The 23111-nt window shown below is 38.3% G+C and overlaps 1 protein-coding gene across 2 annotated transcripts; it reads right to left on the bottom strand.

The window, feature by feature from the left end:
* Positions 1-17132: 17132 nt before the first annotated feature.
* Positions 17133-22892, bottom strand: LOC105060535 (transmembrane emp24 domain-containing protein p24beta2). Of its 2 annotated transcripts, none has more exons than XM_010944293.4 (5): positions 22735-22892; positions 21572-21781; positions 18389-18575; positions 18203-18310; positions 17133-17442 (listed from the first exon to the last, which is right to left on the bottom strand). In XM_010944293.4, the coding sequence occupies exons 2-5, from the start codon at positions 21779-21781 to the stop codon at positions 17309-17311; spliced, it is 639 nt and encodes a 212-aa protein (XP_010942595.1). In that variant the 5' UTR covers positions 22735-22892; the 3' UTR covers positions 17133-17308. The 2 variants fall into 2 exon arrangements, with proteins under 2 accessions (XP_010942595.1, XP_010942596.1); XM_010944294.4 differs by having other exon boundaries at positions 21572-21800; positions 22735-22887.
* Positions 22893-23111: the final 219 nt, after the last annotated feature.

Genomic DNA, 23111 nt, shown 5'->3' with positions numbered 1-23111 from the left:
GTTGAGATCAAAGTGCGCAGCAAAAGCGTGATGGTCTGAATTGATTAGAAATATTAATTTTGTTAAATCAAAAGATATTGTGAAATACGTTAGTTGTAAATAAGGAAGGATTTTACTGATAATAAATGGATGCTAGAGAGAAAATCTTTCTGATCAAGGAAAGACTTGAAGCAGCACAGGATAGACAGAAGAGTTGGACAGATAGAAAAAGAAGAGAATTAGAATTTCACTTTGGTGATCATAATTTTTTAAAAGAATCACCTACAAAAAGTGTCATGAGGTTTGGGAGACATGGCAAGCTGAGTCCGCGATTTATTAGACCTTTTGAAATTTTGAGCCGAGTAGGAGATGTTGCTTACGAACTAGCTTTACCACCAGAATTATCTAAAGTGCACAATGTCTTTCATATTTCACTACTAAGAAAATTTATACCTGATCCAAATAACGTGATAAAGTATGAGCCATTGCAAGTTCATGAAGACTTAATCTATGAAAAATTTTCCCTCTGAATTATTGATCGAAAAGAGTAAGTTCTAAGACGGCACATCATTCCGTATGTAAAGATTTATTGGAGTAATCATGAAGAGAGAGAGGCCACATGGGAGCTTGAAGATGATATGAAGACGAGATATCCTCACTTATGTGAAAATGAAGGTATGTTAAATTTCGAGGATGAAATTTTTTTTTAGGGGGGTAGAATGTGATAATCCGGCCTGATGGGCCAAAAAGCCCACAAAGCCCATTAAAAAAAAAAAAAAAAATTGAGGACGAAGACTCCCGTTGGGAGTCTTCTTCTTCCCTAAGTCCGATCAAGAGAAGAACTCCCCGGGGCCATCGAAAACCCCTGGTAAGAGCCCTATAAATCCCCTTCTCCCTCTCAAAAGCCAGCCTCGACCAGCCGTGAGATCTCCCTCTTCCTTCTTCCGAAATTCTCCGTTGAAGCTCTCGACCCTGTTCTTGTGTTCACCTCAATTTCTCATCGGAAACCTCACCGAAGTCGAAGGTAAGCCCCGGCCCTCCTTCCTCTCTTCCTTACCCTCCTTCCCATGGCTTCGTGCACCCTCGTCGGCCGTCGGGATCGTTGGAAAAATTGATGAAAAGGCGAGACCCTGTTCTGCCCTGTTCGGTCGAGCCATTTCCTCCTCTGTTTCGGCCCAATGAAGCCCGGGAAGAAGAAGAAGAAAAGAAAAGAAAAGAAAAAAAAGAAAAAAAGAAAAAGAAAAGAAAAAGGAAAAAGAAAAGAAAAGAAAAGAAAATGTAAAATAAAAAAATAAAATAAAAAAAATAAGAAAAGAGAAAAATTTCCTCTCTCCCCTCTTTCTCCCTCTTTCTCTCTCTTCTCTCTCTTTTTCTCTCTATTGTCTCTCTCTAAAAAGAAAAGAAAAAGGAAAAAAAAAGAAAAATATATATATATATATAAGAATAATAATAATAATAAAAAAATACATGTGAGAGAAAGTTTTTCTTATTTTCTCTTAAGTCTTTCTCTCTCTAGAATTGGACTTTCTTTCTCTCCTTCTCTCTCCATTTTCGCTCTCTAGATTTTCTTCCTATTTTCTCTCTAGACCTTTTATCTCTTTTTATGGATTTTGTCTCTCTAGGGTCATTCTCTCTCTGATTGCATCACAGACCCTAGGATAAACTTGAGATGAAAATATGATGATTTGAGACTGCTCCGAAATTCATGCAGTAGATTAGATCCTGATCCGATCCTTCTTCGAAATTGATAACATCGATCATGGTTAATCCATATTAGTCATCCTGATATAACCTCTGATGATCTCAATCATGATTGTCACTTTTAAAGGATACGAAGATTCTCTCTCCACTTTCTCTCTCTACTTTCTCTCTCATGATGGACTTTCTCTCTCTAAAAAAGGTCTATGGATCCTGTATCGAGTCATGCTATTATCTTTTAGAAGCTCTTATTGACTCTAACAAGATGATCCGAAGTTGCTTTGATATCCGTGCTGTATGTCAACCTCATTTGATCATATCAAGGATCTTTCAAATTCATTATTAAAGAATCCTATTGATTGATCTTGACTTTAATTCGATCTGTGCTTCACGATTTCTTGATCAAGTCACTTAAATCTGACCCTCAGATCAGAGACCCTGAATTGCCCTGGTATCTGGATGGACCGACACATCCGGACAACAATCATCTTTCCTTATGATTTAATCTTATTATAATTATGGAATAGAAATTATCGATGATTTGATATTTTAAATTGGATTAGCTGATTCTTCTAACGAAGTCTGAAGATCTAAGATGAACGAAGTAAGTAGATCTTATGCTCCTTATTTATTTTTAAATGATCATATTTTTATGCAAAGAATTGCTATTGATGAAATCATAATTTTTCATAAAATAAGGATCGACATATGTGATATGAAAAAGCATATTTTATTATGAGCATTGATTTTATGAATATGTCTTATGAAAATAGTATGATTATGAAGCATGAATTTTATTGTTTTTCCATCTATGTATATGTATGCTTAAAGAAAAAGATATAATGATTTCAAAGGCTCTCAGATGGCTATGAATGAATCTCTTCGGGAAGGTCGACATCCGGAGCTAGCATCCACACGAAACATGGCCCTGCCAGCGGGTATAAAGTTGGCACATGAATTAAGAACTCTGTCGATTAAGAAACATGGCTCTGTCACGGGTATAATAATGACCTTAGCACGAATATCTGTGAGCATTGTTTTGAAACATGATATGAATACATGATGAAAATGATTTACGATTCATAATTGTGAAATGTACATGATTTATGCATGCATGATGAGTTTATAGCTTGTTTTGTTATATGCTCTATGAAATACTTTATTTTGTATTACCTGCTATTTTCTAAATATTGCATTATCATGAAAAACTTATGTTTGATCCGATAAGGAAGCACAAGTTCTACTTACTGGGCTAGTGTAGCTCATATTCTCTTTGTTTTCTTTTTGTTTGAACAGAGAAATAAGGTTAGGATCGGCAAAAGGAATCCAAGCTTGAAGATCGACATAGCAAGCTGAAAAATTTGGCAACAGAAGTTTAATTTATTTTATAATCATGGATTTGTAGTTATTTATGAATGTTGAGATTCGGGTTAGTACTTATTTTTGGATTTAGATGCTCTGAATCAATATTGGTTCGATTATTTGATGAATAATATAATTGAATTTTTTTTATTTGACGGATTTTAGATGATTATGATGGTTGGCTCCGTGTTATCGTGGGTTCTATCCCTCGGTAGCATGGCCGTGTTATGTCCCGGATTTGGAGCGTGACAGCTTCAAAAATATCTATTCATTTGTCAAGGATGGAAAGAACATAGTGTTGGCACTACTTAGCTCGCAACAGATCTAGAAGGATCAACTTGTGATCGAGAAGGGCAAGAAAGAGAACCTGTTTGCCAACAAGGAAGAAGCGAAGCAAGTTTTGACTAACCATGAAATTATTTTTGTTCTTATAGCCAAGAAGGTTCCAGGTGAAGAAGCCTCTCTTCCGCTGCAAATGAAGGAGATCTTGGAGGAATTTACAGATGTATTCCTGAAAGAGTTACCAAAAGGATTGCCACCAATCAGAGGGATCGAGCATCAGATTGATCTCATTTCAAGGTCTGCCTTACCAAATAGACCAGCCTATAGATGCAATCCCAAGGAGGTTAAGGAGTTGCAACGACAAGTTGCGGATCTTTTGGAGAAGGGTTATGTGAGGGAGTCTATAAGCCCATGTTTAGTACCAGCTCTATTGGTACCAAAGAAGGATGGATCTATGTGGATGTGTGTGGATAGTAGGGCAATAAACAAGATCACAGTAAAATATCACTATCCAATCCCACGACTGGATGATATGCTTGATGAGTTGCATGGAGCTAAGGTCTTCTCAAAAATAGACTTTAAGAGCGGATACCATCAGGTTCGCATGAAGGAAGGTGATGAATGGAAGACCGCATTCAAGATCAAGTTCGGATTGTACGAGTGAATGGTCATGTCATTTGGCTTGTCCAACGCACTTAGTACATTCATGAGATTGATGAATCATGTGCTGCGTAAGTTTATTGATGATTTTGTGGTTGTGTATTTTGATGATATTCTGATTTTTAGTAGGAATCAGGAAGAGCATATGAAGCACCTCAGGGGGATTTTTGAGGTTTTGTGACAAGAGAAGCTATATGCAACCTCAAAAAGTATCATTTTTGTCAAGATCGCATAGTCTTTTTAGACTACGTTGTGTCACAACATGGAGTGAAAGTTGATAAGAAAAAGGTGAAAGCGATCAAGAAGTGGCATGCTCCTACCAATATATCTGAAGTGAGGAGTTTTCATGGCCTAGCATCCTTTTATCGGAGGTTTGTGAGGAACTTTAGTATTATTCTTGCTCCTATCACTGAATGCATCAAGAAGGGAGGAGAATTCAAATGGACAGAAGCAGCCCAAAGGAGCTTCGAGTTGATCAAGGAGAAGTTGAGTTCAGCACCCATTCTAGCTCTATCTGATTTTTTCAAGACTTTTGAGATAGAATGTGATGCCTCCGGTGTGGGCATTGGGGCTGTTCTAATGCAAAAAGGGCATCCCATAGCATATTTCAGTGAGAAGCTGAATGGTGCGAGCTTAAGCTATTCTGTCTATAACAAGGAGTTCTATGCTCTGATTCGAGCTTTGGAGACTTGGCAACATTATTTATTGCCAAGAGAGTTTGTTATCTATACTGATCATGAGTCCTTGAAGCACTTGAAAGGACAAAGCAAGCTGAATCGTAGACATGCCAAGCGGGTGGAGTTCTTGAAAATCTTTTCTTAAATGATCAAATACAAAAAAAAATATCAATATCATGGCTGATGCATTTTTCAGAAGGTATGCTTTGATTTTATTGCTTAATGCTAAACTAATGAGATTTGAGCTGATTATAGGTCAATGCAAGGACGATCCAAATTTTGCAAGCATTTATGAGGAGTGCAAGAAAGGAGCTGTGAACGGCTACTACAAGCATGATGGATACTTGTTTCAGTCAGGCTGACTGTGCATTCCTAACAGTTCCATTCGAGAGTTTTTGGTAAGAGAAGTTTATGGTGGCGAATTGGCGGGTCATTTTGGAGAGAAAAATATTGGAGATGGCGAAAGAGCACTTCTATTAGCTAGTCATGATTCGTGATATGCATCACGTCATTGAGAGGTGCGTTACCTGCAAGAAGGCGAAGAGCAAAGAGACTTCACAAAGGCTGTATATACCGCTACCTGTACCAGATCAACCATGGGAGATTTGAGTATGGACTTTGTGCTTGGACTGCTAAGAACACAAAGGAGGAAGGATTCGGTTATGGTGGTTGTGGACCGATTCTCAAAAATATCTCATTTCGTGCCATGCTACAGAACCGATGATGCTTCACATGTTGCAGATTTATTTTTCAAAAAGATAGTGCGTCTGCATGGTGTACCAAAGAGCATTTCTGATCGAGATGTCAAATTTTTGAGTTACTTTTGGAAGACTTTGTGGAAGAAGCTTGGTACTAGATTGCTCTTCAGCACGACTTGCCACCTGCAAATCGATGGTCAGATCGAAGTGGTAAACCATACCCTCTCTTCTTTGCTTCGCACTGTTGTTAACAAAAATATGAAGAATTAGGATGAGTGTTTGGCTTATGTTGAGTTTGCTTACAGTCGTAGTGTTCATAGCGCTACTAAGCATTCTTCTTTTGAGGTGGTTTATGGGTTCAATCCTATCATCCCACTTGATTTGGCACCACTTCCAATCAGCAAAAGGGTTTGTATGGATGGGAAGAAGAAAGCTGAGTTGGTTAAGTCCATGCATAAGAGCATCAAGGAGCAGATTGAGAGGAAGAATGCGGCTTATGAGAAGGCAGCCAACAGAGGAAGAAAACAAGTTTGCTTTACTCCAGGTGATCTTGTTTGGATACATCTTCGTAAGGAATGATTTCTAAGTCAAAGAAAATCTAAGCTCATGCCGCGTGCTGATGGTCCATTTCGAGTTGTTGAGAAAGTGAATGACAATGCTTAAAAGATTGAATTGCCTGGTGACTACAATGTGTCCGCTACATTCAATGTTCAAGATCTTTCTCCTTATTTGGAGGATAGTTTGGATGATGGGGAGGACTTGAATTTGAGGACAAATCTTACTCAACAAGGTGAAAATGATGTGTACCATCATGAAGAAAGAGATGATCAGATACCATACACGGATCCAAGAGCCAAATTGATGACTTTGCTTATGTACGTAGAAGTATGATGTAGTGCGAATTAGACTTGACAAGAATTTGAAAGAAATTATTGCTTGAAAAAGGACCAAGTTTAGAAGGTTGTTTTATTTTTTTTTACTTCATCATTTAGTAGCCACTATGATTTTCAGCCATCATTTTCATAGTAGCAAGATGCAGCCACCATCATTTTTATAGTAGCAAGATACAGCCACCATCATTTTCATAGTAGTAAGATGCAGCAACCATCATTTTTTTTGTAGCAAAATGCAGCCACCATCATTTCTATAGTAGCAAGATGCAGCCACCATCATTTCCATAGTAGCAAAATTCTATTATTCTCTTCTATTTACTGAATTTGTTTTATGTTTCCTCTCATATCTATATAAAGGGAGGTGATCTATGTATTCAATTCAAACTTCAATGAATGAAAATAAGTATTACCGAATTCTCTTATTTAACTCCTGTGTGTTAATGGCAAGTTATAAACCCTAGAACTTATCACTCACATTCTCCTTTTTTTGAGCGTGGCATTCTACCCTTTTGTGATCTGATTGTGGTAATTTTCTTATCAATCAGGTTTCAAAGATTTTTTTTTTTATTTTTTACGCTCCAATCTTTATCCTTCCCTACACAAAATAGTTATTCGGGCCTGAGCACGTCAAGTACGTAGTAGAATAGTTACAGTAATGATAAAAGAAAGGTGATGGTTGATAGATAGCTATTTTTGAGAAGCAAATAGCCATCCAATCATTCAAATAAGCATGAAAAGGAGAGTGGTCTAACAAGAAAAATACAAGGGGGAGAGGCAAATACAGAACTCTCATACTCCAACGGTTTGTTTAAGCAATGATAATGCTTATGTTAAACCAATCTTATTCTTACCGGGGCAAACAAATACCCATTCTTCTAGCATTGAGATCAATAGGCTGAACATTGCATTGTGGAGGAAGGCTTCAAAATAGAAGAGGTGTCAATTTCGCTCTTTCTATGATATCCAGCTTGTCAAGGCTACAATGGTGTCCTAGGTCATAGGAGAGATATGACACGGGAGAGATCGACTATTTTCCTCCCAAAGTTGAACAATAGAACTAAAGGATATGTTAACTTATAGTTTTCTAGCAACTCTCCGCTAAATCTTTGTTGAGTAGCTACATAAAACAAACAAGCGATCCAAGAACACCGCTTAATGCAGAAACCTCTTTCCCTTAGCCAGATGAGAAGAAAAATCCAAGTAATATTGTCAAATGCCTTCTCAAAATCTAGTTTGAATAGGAGACCTTTTTGCTTGGTTATCTTCCAGTAGTTGATTAATTCAGTTGCAAGAGCAAAGCTATTGGAAATTTGTCTATCATGAATGAATGCTGTTTGAGCATCAGAAATGAGGATTCCAATGTATTTAGATAGCCTCAACGAGAAAATTTTTGTGAAAAAATATTTATGATTTCACTGATTAGGCTGTTTGGTCTGTAGTCCTTTACATTTTGCAATCTTGCTTCTTCAGGATTAAGATAAGCTAAGTATAGTTAAACCTTTCTAACTCTGTATCATTCTTTTCAAAGCGTTGAAAAACCTGCAAAGGTGCTCTTTGATTAGGAACCAAAATTTTTGAAAGAAGATAGTTGGGAAGCCGTCGGGGCTAGGTGATTTGTTTTTTCGGCATATTGAAGATGACTTGCTTGATTTCATTCTCAATGAAAGGTTCTTCAAGTTCTTTAAGATCTACCATTTCTCGTGTGAAGAGATTTTTCCAATCTGCTTGGAGATTTTGCTGAGAACTTTGTTGATTTGCTGTGCCTAGCAGACTAGAATAGTAGGAGGAGAAAGCTGTCATGATTTGAGATGTGTCGTAGAGAATATTACCTTGATGAAATGGTTTTTTTACTCTTTCTTGAGCTTGCTATGGTGTGAAAAAATTTGTATTCTGGTCTCTATTTCCACATAATTTTGTCTTAAATGAGAAAATAATATAGTTGTTGTTTTAATCTGGATCTTTCTTTCCATTCGGGTGGTTTCTTCTTTGCTATCAAGCTGCTGAGTTTCAAATTTGATGGATTTCTTCTTTTTAGCAATGTTTTCATTGTTAGTCCTATTTCATCATTTGAGGAATTTGAATTTGTTAGAGAGATTCGTAGCAATATCATTAGCGGTCGGAGCAGTCTTCCACGGCTAGTAAAAAGAGCCTTGAAGTCATCAATAGAGTTGGGTTCTGCCCATGTGGGGCCCAACCATTAATGGGCCATGTGAAGGTTTTGAGAGCGCTCTCTCTTTCATTCTCTCTCTCCCAATCACTTGCACACACACGCAGCGCTATCGCCCGAGAGAAAAAAAAAAATTCTTTTGGCTACAAATTTTTGGCTTCGATCAAAATAGTGATTCAACTCCGATTGACCTGAAATTTTACAGACGTGTTTCCTACATATGATTCTCCATATCCAACAGTTTGATTGTTGTTGGATACTGTTTAACTTAGATTTTTATTTGACTTTGGATTGTGAGATTTACGGGGTTGTTGTTTGTTGTGGATTCGGTGATTTGTGGTCTATGTGATCTCTGGAGTTTTCAGAAGAACTGTGTATCTCACTGATTATAGTGAAAATTTTTCTCCCTGGCTTGGCCTGTTGTTTTTTCCGTTTCTGAGTTTTTCACATAAAATTTCTGGTGTTCTTTTGTGCAGTTTGATTTATCTTTGTTATTGGTGTTGGTTATTATTGGTTGCTTGTTTTTCCTAACAAACTGGTATCAGAGCGAGTTCGACTACAGTGATATTGTGTGATTAGATGGAAGACAATGGCATAGGCATCATGTTGAAATTAACCTAGTCGAACTATTCGATCTGGAAGCTAAGGATGGAGGATTATTTATACTTCAAAGATTTGCATGAGCCCATCGAAGGAGACAACGTGAAACCAGAAGATAAGTCAGAGAGAGAGAGTGGTAGGTTATGCACAGAAAAGCTGTTTGATTGATCAGGCAGTGGATTGATAACAGTATATTTCATCATTTTATTATAGAAACCAATGCTAACTCACTCTGGATAAAACTAGAGGAGTTGTATGAGAGAAAGAGCCCACAGAACAAGATATTTTTGATAAGAAAGTTAGTCAACTTGAAAAACAAAGAAAGTTGTTCAGTGACTGAACATCTTAGTGAGTTTCTTGACTTGATGAATCAATTGACTAATGTTAAAATAGCTTTTGATGATGAAGTACCAGCATTGCTTCTACTGAGTTTTTTACCTGACAGCTGAGAGACACTTATTGTATCACTTAGCAATTCTGCCTCGAAAGGTGTTTTGACATTGAATATGGTGAAGGACAGCATGTATAATGAAGAAACAAGGCACAGAAAGCAAGAAATCTCTAGCCAATCTAAGGCACTTGTTATAGAGAGGCGAGGGAGGAGTAACAGCAAAGCTCCTCAACATCGTAATAAGAATAGAGAGAGATCACAAGGAAGGAAGAATATCAAGTGCTACCATTGTGGCAAGATAGGACACTACAAGAATAAATCTAGAAAACTCAAAAAAGAGAATTCAAGAGAAAGATGATAAAGAGAAGGGTACAGTAGCAGCAGCTTCAGATGGTGATGTGTTTATTGTCTATGATGATGGATATGTCAACCTCAACTGTCAGGACTCTACTTGAATAGTTGATTCAGCTGCTTCATATTATGTCACATCACGACATGATTTTTTCACATCCTATGTAACAGGTGACTATGGCCAAGTGAGAATGGGAAACAATAGTGTTTTCAATATTATACGCATGGAAGATGTGTTGCTAGAGACCAGCATAGGAGGCAAGCTACTGCTGAAGATGTTAGACATGTGCTAGACATTCGCCTCAACTTGATTTCTACAGATTGCCTTGATGAAGAAGGTTACTGTAGTACCTTTAGTGAAGGAAGATGGAAACTCACTAGAGGCTCATTGATAAAAGTCAGAGGCAAGAAGTTAGACACTCTCTACAAGACAAAAGCCAAGATATGTAGAGGAGAAGTGAATACTCTTGAAAACTCCTCCATTGAGCTGTGGCACAAGAGGCTTGGTCACATGAGCAAGAAAGGCCTAGAACTTCTTGCAAAGAAGCAACTCCTGCCAGATTTGAAAGGTACTGGTCTAACACCATGTATTCATTGTTTGGTTGGTAAACAATATAGATATGCATTTCATAGATTACATCCTCATAGATGTCAGCGTATTCTTGATTTGGTTCATACTGATGTCTATTCTATGAATGCTAAAAGTGTTGGTGGTGCTACTTATTTTGTTATCTTTATTGATGACCACTCTAGAAAGATTTGGGCATATCCTTTGAGATCTAAAGATCAGGTGATAGATGTATTTAAGCATTTTTATGCAAGTGTTAAAAGAGGGACAGAAAAATGGTTGAAGCGTATTCGTGCCCATAATGACGATGAATATGGAGGTTCTTTTGAGAAGTATTGCAAAGATCTTGATATTAAGCTTGAGAAAACTGTTCCAAAGATACCTCAGTACAACGGGATGGCAGAAAGGATGAACAGAACAATTAAGGAAAGGATACGATATATGCTTTCACATGCTAAGCTGCCTAACTCATTTTAGGGTGAGACAATAAGGACTGCAGTTGATTTAATTAATCTTTTTTCTTCAGCTCCATTGGATGGTGACATACCGGTAGAGTATGGACGAAGAAAGATGTTTCCTACAAACATTTGAGAGTATTTGGCTATCAGGCATTTGTTTATGTTCTTGAAGATGAGAGATCCAAACTTGATAGCAAGACAAGATAGTATATTTTCTTAGGTTATAGACACTAAGAATTTAGCTACAGACTGTGGGATCCAATTGATAAGAAGATGATCAGAAGTAGAGATGTTGTGTTCATGGAAGATCAAACTATTGAGGATATTGAACAGACCAAAAAAAGACAGTCGTTCAGAGATATTCTCAGTGGCACAGATATAGTCCATTCACCTATAGTTAACAGAGGGGAGATACAGAGAGATCACCACGAGCTAGTAGATGCTGAGATTCATGTTGATATTACGCCTACATCTGATGAGTCTTCTATAGTTGATGAAGCAGTTCCTGAGTAGCTGGATGAGCAGAAACTTATAGAGCCAGCACTTTTGAGGAGATTTAGTAGGGAGAGACAGGCTTCTACTAGATATTCTACTCATAAGAATGTGTTATTGACTGATGGAGGAGAACCAGAGAACTATCAGGAAGCTACTTTAAGTTAGCAAAGTGAAGAGTGGATGAAAGCCATGCAAGAGGAGATGCAAAGTTTGTATGACAATCACACTTTTGAGTTGGTGGAACTACCTAAGGGTAAGAAAGCACTCAAGATCAAATGAGTGTTCAAACTAAAGAATGAAGAGAACAGCTCACATCTAAGGTATAAGGCTAGATTAGTTGTTAAGGGCTTTGGTCAGAAGTCGGGTATTGATTTTGAGGAGATCTTCCCACCTGTAGTGAAGATGTCATCTATTAGAGTTGTGCTTGGATTAGCTGCTACCTTGAATCTAGAGATTGAACAGCTTGATGTGAAGACAGCCTTTTTTCATAAAAATCTAGAGGAAGAGGTATACATGGAGCAACCAGAAGGGTTCAAGATTAAAGGCAAAGAGCATCTTATATGCAGGTTGAAGAAGAGCTTGTATGGTCTAAAGCAAGCACTTCAATAGTGGTACAGAAAGTTTGAGTTATTTATGACAGATCATGGATATACAAGAACCCTTTCTGATCATTGTGTTTTTGTTAAGAGGTTTGATGATGATGATTTTATCATACTTCTGCTTTATGTTGATGACATGTTGATTGTAGGTCATGACAGAAAGAAAATTGACAAGCTGAAAAGGGAGATGAGTAAGTCTTTTGCAATAAGAGATGTAGGACCAGCTAGGCATATTCTTGGTATGAGATTTTTTCATGATAGAAAACAAGAAAAGTTATAGCTCTCTCAGGAGAAATATATCGAGAAGATTCTTGACAGGTTTAACATGAGCAAGGCAAAACCAATGAGCTCTCCACTCGTAGATCACTTTAAGTTAAGCTCTCAGCAGTGTCCTACTAGCAGAGAAGAAAGAAAAAAGATGGAAAAGGTACCTTATGCATGTGCAGTTGACAGTTTAATGTATGCTATGGTTTGCACCATACCTGATATTGCTCATGCAGTTGGTGTGGTCAGTAAATTTCTCTCTAATCCAGATAAACAACATTGAGAAGTAGTGAAGTGGATATTCAGATATCTTAAAGGAACATCTGATATTTGTTTATGCTTTAGAACTGATAAATCAATGTTATGTGGTTATAGTGATGTAGATTGGGCTGGAGATGTTGACTTTAGGAAGTCCACTTCAGGATACTTGATTACTTTTGCAGGGAGAGCTGTGTCATGGCAATCCAGATTACAGAAATGTATTGCTTTGTCGACCATAGAAGCAGAATATATTACTATGACTGAAGCCTGTTAAGGAAGTATTCTGGATGAGAAAATTCTTATGGAAATTGGGACTGAAGCAGAAAGAATTCACAATTTACAGTGACAGTCAGAGTGGCATCCACCTCAGTAAGAATCCAATTTTTCACTTTCGTTCCAAACAAGATATTCATTATCATTGGATTCATGATATTTTGAAAAACAAGTTGTTATCTCTTGAGAAAATTCATACCGATAGAAATGGATCAGACATGTGGACAAAAGTATTATCCAGAGATAAGATAGAGGTATGCAGACAGATGGCATATTTGATGAAGCCCCTACATCGGTCAGAAGGGGGAGATTAGTTGGATTCTGCCCATGTGGGGCCCAACCATTAATGGGCTATGTGAGGGTTTTGAGAGAGCTCCCTCTCTTTCTCTCTCTCTCTCTCTCTCTCCCGATCACTTGCACACACACGCAGCACCACCGCCCGAGAGAAAAAAAAAATTCTTTTAGTTGCAACCTTTTGGCTTCGATCGGAATAGTGATTCAACTCCAATTGGCCTGAAATTTTGCAGGTATATTTTTTGCATATGGTTCTCTACATCCAACGGTTTGATTGTTGTCGGATACTCTCTAACTTAGATTTTTATTTAACTTTAAATTGTGAGATTTACAGAGTTGCTGTTTGTTGTGGATCGATAATTTGTGGTCTATGTGATCTCTGGAGTTTTTAGAAGAACTGTATATCTCATTGATTATAGTGAAAGTTTTTCTCTCTAGTTTGACCCGTGATTTTTTCTATTTTTGAATTTTTCATATAAAATTTTTGATGTTCTTTTGTACAGTTTGATTTGTCTTTGTTATTTGTGCTGCTTGTTATTGGTTGCTTGTTTTTCCTAACAAATAGAGAGCCAAAAATTTTCAAAATGAAAGAATCTCTTTCGTTTTGATCTTCCTCTGAGTTCTAGAAGGATAGGGTAGTGTTCCAATGTATTCTTTGCTGGTGGTCTATGGAGAGAGAAAGGAAAGGCTGTTATCCATTTTAAGGACATTAAACGCCTATCCAATTTAACTAGTGTGGGAAGTTCTATGGTTTGGCCAAGTAAATGCCATTTGGTTTGACTTGATCTCCATCAGGAAGTGTATATGGATGAAGTTGTTGAAATCCGACGATGGAATACCATTTTCAATTAGTCCACATAGATCAGAGAGGAAACGTGTAAGATTATAGTGACCAATAATGACCCTGGGGCCTTACCAAATCTCACTGACGTAGTGCAGTTCTTGAACGAAACTTGATCATTGGTAATGATCGTTCGGACCAAAAACATTAGTTAAGATTCATTCAGAACTTTTGTGATCATTGGTTAGTTTATGCTTCGTGGACAATGAGAAGGAACCATCAAAGAAGAGTCAACCTATTGTAATTCTAGAATTCTAGACTGTAAGGATACCACCAGATGTGCCTCTTGATGGTATGGCTTGCCAAACATCAAGGTAGCTGCCACAGAATCGTTGAATAATGATGTTACCAATATTCTCTAGTTTTGTTTCCTACAAATAGGCAATGTTGCATCGAGATGAGAGGATGGTATCCCGAACCAATCTTCTTTTTCTTTTGAAGTCCAAGGCTGCGAACGTTCCATGAAATTATGGTCATTTTGGATGATGTGGAAGATTCATCTCCAAACGCTCGAGCATGGTTGCTCCCTTATCATCAGCATCGGGGAAGAGAAGTCCACATTTTTTATCCAGAGGTTTCAAATCTTTTGCAGTGAGAGAGTTAAGAAAAAGGATGTCATCTTCGCCCAACACAGCCTCATCAAGTCCTACAGATTAACCTTTTCTACTCTAATTCTAGCACTGCATTTGGTGGAGAGCATAGGGAAACTAGTTAGACAGGTAGGAGGAGGCGAGAGGGGGAGTTCAGGGTAGGAAGAGGTGATTGTTGGAGGAGGCTCAAGGGGTACGAAGGCAATCATTGGAGCTCTATGAGAGAGCAAGGAGAGCAGGGTTGGTTAAGCTTGGTTGATGGGGATACAGAACAGCTCTAGGTTCTTGTGAGGATGTTTAGAGTCATTACAGTCTAGTGAACAGATAGTTGTCAAGTCAGAAAATAGTTGGGCAACGGTCGAAACGAGCAGTAGGTTTGAAAGTAAGGTTTTGGTAATTGGACTGTTAGGTAAGGATTGAAGGTTTGAGAACAAGTTGTGAAAAATGCTTGAAAGAAGTTAAATGGAAGAGGACGATGGAGTCGAACTGGAAGCAAAAGAATAAGGTAACACAAGAACAGAAGGAATGATTAGAGACCTAACATGCGGGCTGTTCATCCAAGGAGAGGGAGCAAGGACTTGCCGGTGGCCTGGGACCACACTGACAGGATTCCTTTGGTCTGAGGCTGGGCTGCCCTCCATCGGAGATACATGATGACGCTAGGAATCATTGGACGGAGAATGGCCTTCATTCCCCATCCCAGAAATCCCACCCATTGTCGCTCTCTCCATCGAGACCATTATGAGATTCCGAATCAAAATTAAGGATCGAAGTTTGGTTCCTATTCAGAGACGAAGTTAACGTCAATAGAGATATTAAAAGTTTTTGAACCCACCGTAAGCTCCATATTTTTAGGGATGTTGTCAAAATCTGCGCGATAGAACGTGATGTCGAAACCCGTGAGATCATCCTATTGAAGGCTAGAGCAACTTGCTCGGAGGGGGATGCGAAAACCAGCTATGATTGATGCAACTACATCAGCAGTCCAGCAGTGGAGTGGAAGATTTCGGATTGTGGTATGGACCTCAAGCTTTAATTTGTGTGGAGCACCTTCCCAATGGTTGTTCCAGTGATTAACGATGAGAGTAAAACCATCCCCTTGGATATGACTCTTAGCCATGAGGGATTGAATAGATTGTTGATCGGGGAAAGCCACAAAGAGGTGTGAAGCATCAAGCTGACGAGTAGTCCACGACCCAAACTTAATTCTTTGCCTTGCGAGCCAGAGTGCAAGAGACGTCGTCGACCTTTATCGAGCACCTGAAGGATTCAACAAAAGCAGCATGTTCAAGATATTGAGAGATACTATGCATTGCACATGAGAATGGGAGGAAAACTTTGGAGGGGGTGGGGCGAGCAGGGTTTTGAGATGGGGTGAGAGGCACCAGAGAGGAAGGATTCCTACTCTCATGCATGGTGGTATGGCGAGGGAAGGGTTTGCAGGTTTTTATCCGATGGCCGAACTTAAGGCAAGAGAAGCAACGAATTGGATTTCTACAGGCCTGTTTGAGGTCGTCAGCGCTTTCACATCTAAAACAGTGACCCTTTTTAAAGGGGAGGAAGGGTGGTTTTGGTGGGAGGACTGGGGCTGTAGGAGCTGTGGGACTCTGGAGGATAAGCCGTGAGAGATAGGCTTGATGGCGCATTTAGATCGGCGTCCAAGAACTTAAAGAGTTTGGAGAGAGACGATGATGAAGAGGCGCAGGTCTAGCTTTCAGCGAAGCGGCAGAAGACCCTATGTTTTTTAGCACATCAGCATAGGAACATTTGTCTGGGGCTTTGGAGGTGAAACAACCGGAGACGGTGGTCTTTTAATGGGTTGCACGGTGCTACACACCCTTGAAAGTTCGATCCTGCACGTATTTTATGGTGCAAAAGAGTTTTGACTATCTCGATTTCTGTGAAACCGAGATCCATTCACGGGAAGGGGGGTGAGGAGGATTAATGAATCAGTTTCCTAGCCGCAGAGGATGCGGAAGGAAACAAGATGCAGGTGCAGTGCTCAGGTGCAGGTGGAGCATAGATCGGTGGAGAGGTTTGGTAGGAAGAAGGAAGATGGTCTGGATGGACATCCCAAGGGAGTTTGGGTTTTCCCTGATGAAGGTGAGAGGGCAGATGAGATATTTTTGATGGAAGGAGAGATGGTTTTGGGTGCTGAACGGAGAGAAGATGGTTTCTCTTTCCAGAATTGTCGGAGCTTCTCTCTCTTGGACGCTCCATCCACCCATTAGTTTCTATGCTAATTTAAAGCGAAGATATTTTTGTGAACTTGAATTTCTTAATTTTAATATTCTATTCTACTGCTGGATTTGTGCTCCGTGTGCAAAATCAAACTTTCCATCGTACTGCTTGGTTTATTTTTGATTTTTGCTAGTTTAGGGGTGATGGTTTGACAAAACTTGTTTCTAAATGGGAGAGGTGGGAAAGAATAGCATGAAAGCGATGGGATCGCGTTGGCTTTGTCTCTAGAGATGGATTTTTTTTAGAGTTGACCGTAGAAGGCAGTAATCTTGGGGCCGTTCCAGTATGACTGCTGGAAGGATGGGAGGCTGGTCCAGATTAAAACCATGGTCTAACTTTTTCTCCCTGACGGTAAATTTGAATACCAATTGGGTATTAGCGTACTCATACTCGGGAGATTGACTTGAGTACGTAAGAATAGATCTCCATTCAGATCCGGATATATCTAGATCGTACATGGAGGATCCTGTATGTATGATCCAAGATGTGATTTACCATATCTAAACTCCTTCTATTAGAAACTTTCCATTAAGAAATGTTTTCATCTCAATTTAAAAAAACACCATACAAAATTTTAAGAATGGAACTACAAATACGGTGAAGGTCCTTGAAAGTTCAAGTATCTGATCTTCAAGAGGTTAGCAATACTCTGCAGTGATGAGAGGCCTAAACCCTTGACATGCCCAGCTTCCGCTCAAAAAGGCGACGGAGGAGGAAAACTTGGAGAATACTAGCTCCAATGAGCGCTGCTGATTCAAAAAGTGCCTTGTGTATTGCCCTCCTGCTCATCCCTTCGTTCACTGCAATTGCATCACAACTATGTTAGTCTCGTATTTAATATAGCCACACTTCTGTGCTAACAACATAGAAAAGATAACACCTGATTATAGTTACGAGGATTTGAGTTAGCTAATCTATCTAATACATTAAAGAAGAGCTCGGTGCACTCTTGGAACGCGAAGTGCCGAGTTGAGGCTGGGCCACGTGTCGAGTATGACATTATAAGAAGGTATTGCCACTTCCTGAAAAGATCTTGCGGTTTTAATCCTAATAAATATTGTCCTTAATAGCTATTGCCTTGGAAAAATTCTTCCTGAAGCTACAAGCCTGCAAGAGATCAAAGAGTGTTTCGCTGGTTTATTCTGTACATTCACTGAAATCTAGCACCATAAAAGTTGATGGGTTACTTCTTCCATCAGTCATCTTCTGTTCTAACCATCTAATAAATGTAGATTCGTCACAAAAATATACCGTCAGCCACAGATATCATCTGAATAAATACTTTCTCAAATTAAATTTGCACCACTCTTCAAGATGATCATGGCAGTGTAAGAACTTCCAGATAGCCAGGCAGTTGTTGGAGAATTAGAAATGTGTCAAAAAATACACTTTCTTTGGATTATTATTAACATTTCTCGCAACAAGCCAGAAAAGGATGGAGGAACAAAGTACTCAATAAATAACAAAGGCTGAGAAAAATGACTAGTTTGTCTCCTCACAAGTATCTGTCATGCAGAAAATTTAATTATTTGAGTATTGAAAAAAAACGGAGGATCATACCCAGTGCTTGGCGGTCGGTCTGTGCCTCCAGCCAGTGCTGCTCAAACTGTATATTGTAAAGAGCATCTTCTAACTTAGCAATTTGTTCCAACAAAGGGGAAAAATGCTCTGCAAATAATCCGAAAAAGTCAAACAAAAGATATGCTTTAATTGATAAACAATGAAAGTGAGAATAAGCAGGCTTACCATCTTTTGCATGCTGATCAAAGTGTGTGAAATGGCCAACTTGTATATCAAAGTCGATGGTTTCATGATAGGGGGAGTTGTTGGTGAAACAAAAACGGTGAAGACCTTTTTTCTGGACTATGAATTCAAACTTTTCACTTGTCTTGTCACGAGCATCATGGAGTTGATCACCATGAGGGCTCTTCACCTGATAAAACATCGGATATTCGTGAGGTCAGTGATAATATAAGAAAATGAGCAGTGGACCACAACTATAAAGAACAAGCCATTTTCCAACTACTTGCAAGCTAGAAATGCAGGCTGCCCCATGTTTTTATTTAAGGACTTGCTAAAAGCAGTAGATAATCAGATAAATATGTGGGCTGGTTTCTTTTCAGATGATGTAAATGATTAACAGAAGACCGATATAAATGAAAGTGTACCAATCAATGAGGGGAGTGTATTAAATCATGCAAACAAACAACATCACCATGCAATTCCAAAAGAATTCACTAACTTTAGCATAGTCTGGTTCATGGCTCCCACAAAAGAACATCACATAAGGAATAGCCATTCAATAAGGTTAGCTGAACTTGTTAAGTTAATAAGTAAAATTTATAAGCATCATATTGATTTGAAAATGTTTGCTCTAGCACAACTGATTAAATGCATCAAGCCCCATACAAACCTAAGAATAGGTAATATACTGGCACTAAAACTAGCTCTCAAATAGAAAAATAAACTTTTACCAAGTGAGTGAATTTTACTAAAATCCGACAAATCAAAATTGTTGGAAAATCCTTTCAGCTTCGAAGTTCTCCAGAAATTCTCTTTTCAACTGTCCTAAATTGGTATTAATGACAAAACTACATTCCCCATTGGCTTCTGAAACACTGGGAGTCGAACCTCATTGTGTCATCACAAGACAAACTTTTGACATGGTCAAACCACAGATGTAGATATTCATCTAGATACTTCTCCATAAATCTTCAACTAATGTATTTCCCAGAGTTCTAGGCTCTAAAACTATGTGATAGACTTATTTGATCATATTCCCCTTTATTTGTCTTTGCTCCTAAATGACATAAGTTGCAGAAGAAACAATTCATCAAGCCATGCTAAGTTCTATGATGAATCTGATGGAGAGGGTCGAGTAAGCTCAGAGGCCAGACAAGATGGAGATAGGTGGGGAGTATCAGTGTGGACATAATATATCTGAAATGATCTCTTAACACTCCAGACTATATTAGGTACATCCATCATTTAGTTTTGTGAAAGAAGAAAGAAAAAGAACAAGTGGATAGATTTATACCAACCATATCTTCTGCATTTGATTTGATGGGTACATTGCTGGAGTTGCAAGAATATGTATGTGATGTTACTCTTCTTTGAAAATGGCCAGAGTACACTTATGGTGAAGTGGGATATCAAAAACCTCCTTGACAACTGCTTGTGGGGCATAGCTATGAAGACAAAAGCTCTTCGTTTTTGTGGTTAGGTGATATGAAACTAATTACATAAGCAAGTGTTGCAAATAATCTATGTTATTGAATGTCAGACCCATGTCCATTCGGTCACTCTGTAATCAATTTTTCAAATGCTCTAACGGTAGTATGAAAATCTGCTTGCAGATGTACTCATGCATGCAAGTTCTGCAGAAATAAAAAGATGAGGTTTTAAGTAAAAAATGGACAATTATGCTGAGGTTCTACCAAGAGCCTATATTGTATAACTATGGATGGCAACAGACTCGTCAAAAAAACTAAAAAACCATTTCCAGCTGATTTATAGTCTGATTCTAAACAAAAAGCACACAATACCAAAATATTTTAGATGGACCAAGCTTCACATATATTTATATACCTTAAGAAATGAACACAAAATACAGCCAAAACGATGAGATGTAAATTGGTGCCAAAAGTGCGATAGAGAAGAAAAATGAGAAGAAAACATGATCACTCATGAACATGCTGTTTGCCACACTTTTCTTTCCAGTCTGTTTTCTTCTTCTCCTTAATGTTAACTGTGTACCCTTCCTAATCACTCAAACCATAATAGCTCTTGGCCAACCCCACAGTTATCACTATCCTATGGGCCTATAGTTGGGTTTTATGAATATGTGCAACCCATTGTGACCACTTCGTTTTGAGGGAATTTCCTTGAGCAAACTTGTCCAAAAGGTTCCAAATAGCTTGAACATAACTACACTTTAAAAACAGGTGGTTCACCGTCTCCTCGTGCCTGCCCCACAGTGAACATCCTAGTAGAGTTGACCAATGTTCTATTTCTGATTGCCTTCCATAAAGACAATGGTTTAAAATCAGCCAAGCGGAAACCTTGAGCTTCTCCAGTACTTTGCATTTCCACAAAGCAGAAGCATAGAGTACTAGACTATCTCCTTTGTGCAAGAAATTAGACAAATAGCTTACCAAGAACTCTCCATTTCTTCCCCAATTCCACAAAATTTTATCTTCCTCCTCTGACAGGCAAAAACACAGAAGCTCCCCTAAAGATTCCATCTCTTACTCTTCCTCCTCAGCCATTATATATCTGAATCTTGTTCTACATTAAAAAAAACCATCTACAGAAACTCCTCATCAGTCACCAAATTGTTCTTAATCTCTGTTAACCTGAAGAGATTAAGACACTGGATGCTCTGAGGGCAATTGCCCAAATCCAGCCAGAAATTGTTGACTTATTTGTGCCAATAACCTTATGCACTCTACTGAAAAAATTCATATTGTAACTCTAACAGGCCTTGTCAAGAAGGAGAAGAAACACTTTTCAGAGCAAGGCTACTCTTGCTAGGGATCCTCCTAACAATATAATTGCCCCCAAAATTCAACAAAGAACATTTAAATGATTCTCAGTTTTCATTTGAGAGAGGAAGCCTGAAGAATAATCTATTAGCTGGCACAGTCATTCTTAAAAGCATAAATACATAAAACAAGACATGTACCTTTTTCAGAATTTTTTTTTTTAAAAGACCATGAAACAACTGGGTGATGCTCCAAACAAATTGAGTGGGTATTTATCAAAGAAAAAGCCAGATTGATCATGAATCTTATGTTAGACTTGACTTTTTTTAAGTCAGTCATATATAGTGCTCAAATGATGGAGACAATGAAAAATGTTCCATAGACTTAACTTTTATAAACAGTTAAGAGTACTAATTCCAATTCTTCGGGAATCCCAAGGACATACCACAAAATCAACACCCTCATCACCATAATGCCATGAGTTTTCGGCTTTGATCACAACAAATGACACACGAACTGTATCTCCTTCGTAGGGAACTGAATGAGAGAAACATTCTTCCCTGTCTATCACAAACCTAATTCCAGCAGCTGACCACAAACTCAACAGAAGGCTCAAGAAAATAAGAAGTAGAGAGCTGAAAGAGCATGCTTCCATCTGCACGTGCAGCAAAAGACTGCATTCAAATCTTTAGAGACAACAAACACATTTTGTAGGAGCAAAAGATATTGCGGCAATTATCAAATGAAGCTCCCATGAAATCCATCACAAAAAGGAAAGACAAACTAGAAATCAGTGCCAGGGGTCTGCTTGCATGCTGTTGTTTAACTAAAAATTTGTTCAAATCAAATATAAACTTAAAATCAGCGCTTTGCACTTAGTAATTCATAGGTTTAGAACATTATGTACTCTTCATTGTCTAACTTATTTTGTCAAAACAGAAGATTTTTTTTTTTTTTTTTGAAGTTCCGACAAATCAAGCAAAGACTGTATCAGCAAGAAACAAAAAAAAGGACAAATGGAAACTTGATCCTAAAGATCTGGCCAATTAGGACTTGAACAAACAAGAAACTTGCTTGAGCTAATCTCATTCCAGAAAAACCATTTCCAATCCTGGAATTGTAATAATCATAGGTTTTCGAAACTCATTTTTTGGGACCACGTCGTGCCAAATATCAAGATTCAGCATATTTTTTTCAAAAAAAAAAGAAAAAGAAAATGTAAGCTCGAAAGAAATCCATAAAACGAATTTAATAAATCAAGAACTTCCCATAGTTACCCCTTCTTTACGCCATCAAAGAGCTTTCATTTCTCATAAACCCAAAAAGAATCCTAGAACAGCTAAAAGAATTCACTAATTTATAAATTAATCGGATCTATACGCTCTGAAATTTCCCGATCCGCAACCACCGACCGCAACAAAGAAGACTAAATACCAATTCTTGATTCCTACCGAGAAAAAAAAAAAAATCCCTAGACTCAGCATTAGCGGAAATTAGGGTCACTCTTCTGATATAAAGAGAAAAACAACATTAAGAAAAAAAATAAAGCAAAAATAAGCGCAAAGGATGCCCGGACTCCGGAAAGAATCGAAAGCAAATGGTGAATACCTTTCGATCTGCCCTTCGAAATGGGACGGAGGAGAAGCCGAGGTACTCCCCCCCAAAACGGTTGTTTTCTTTTCTTTTTCTTTTCCCTTTTTCACTGCTTTTCGAAGTAGTGGTGGGGACTGCGGAGAAGGGGGAAGCTGGCTGGAGATAATGATTAAAGAAATAAATATTGAATTCGCTTTTAAGTAAACGCTGGTTTAACGGATCAAAAGTTTTTATTAAACCTAATACCTATTCAAAACATGAAGGGGGAGTTCAGAGCTCCCCAAGCACGCCACATATCGTGTATTAGACTGCACACGTGTCAGTGTCCGAGCTGCTGAACCCCTTTTAGCGGTAGAGAAGCCTTGAGGGAGGGAAAACAGAGAGGTCAACCA

The sequence above is a fragment of the Elaeis guineensis genome, chromosome 1 (genome assembly GCF_000442705.2).
Source record: "Elaeis guineensis isolate ETL-2024a chromosome 1, EG11, whole genome shotgun sequence".
Classification (NCBI taxonomy): domain Eukaryota; kingdom Viridiplantae; phylum Streptophyta; class Magnoliopsida; order Arecales; family Arecaceae; genus Elaeis; species Elaeis guineensis.
The sequence above is the reverse complement of the archived record's forward strand: the minus strand, read 5'-3'. Positions and strand labels throughout refer to the sequence as shown.

Bases quoted from the DNA above. Each gene is read 5' to 3' on its own strand.
- LOC105060535 (XM_010944293.4), bottom strand. From the start codon at position 21,781: ATGGAAGCATGCTCTTTCAGCTCTCTACTTCTTATTTTCTTGAGCCTT. The intron at 18,576-21,571 runs GTATGTCCTTGG...ATGTTTTATCAG, and splicing joins ATGAGGGTGTTGATTTTGTG to GTGAAGAGCCCTCATGGTGA. The intron at 17,443-18,202 runs GTATGATCCTCC...ATGCAATTGCAG, and splicing joins GACCGACCGCCAAGCACTGG to TGAACGAAGGGATGAGCAGG.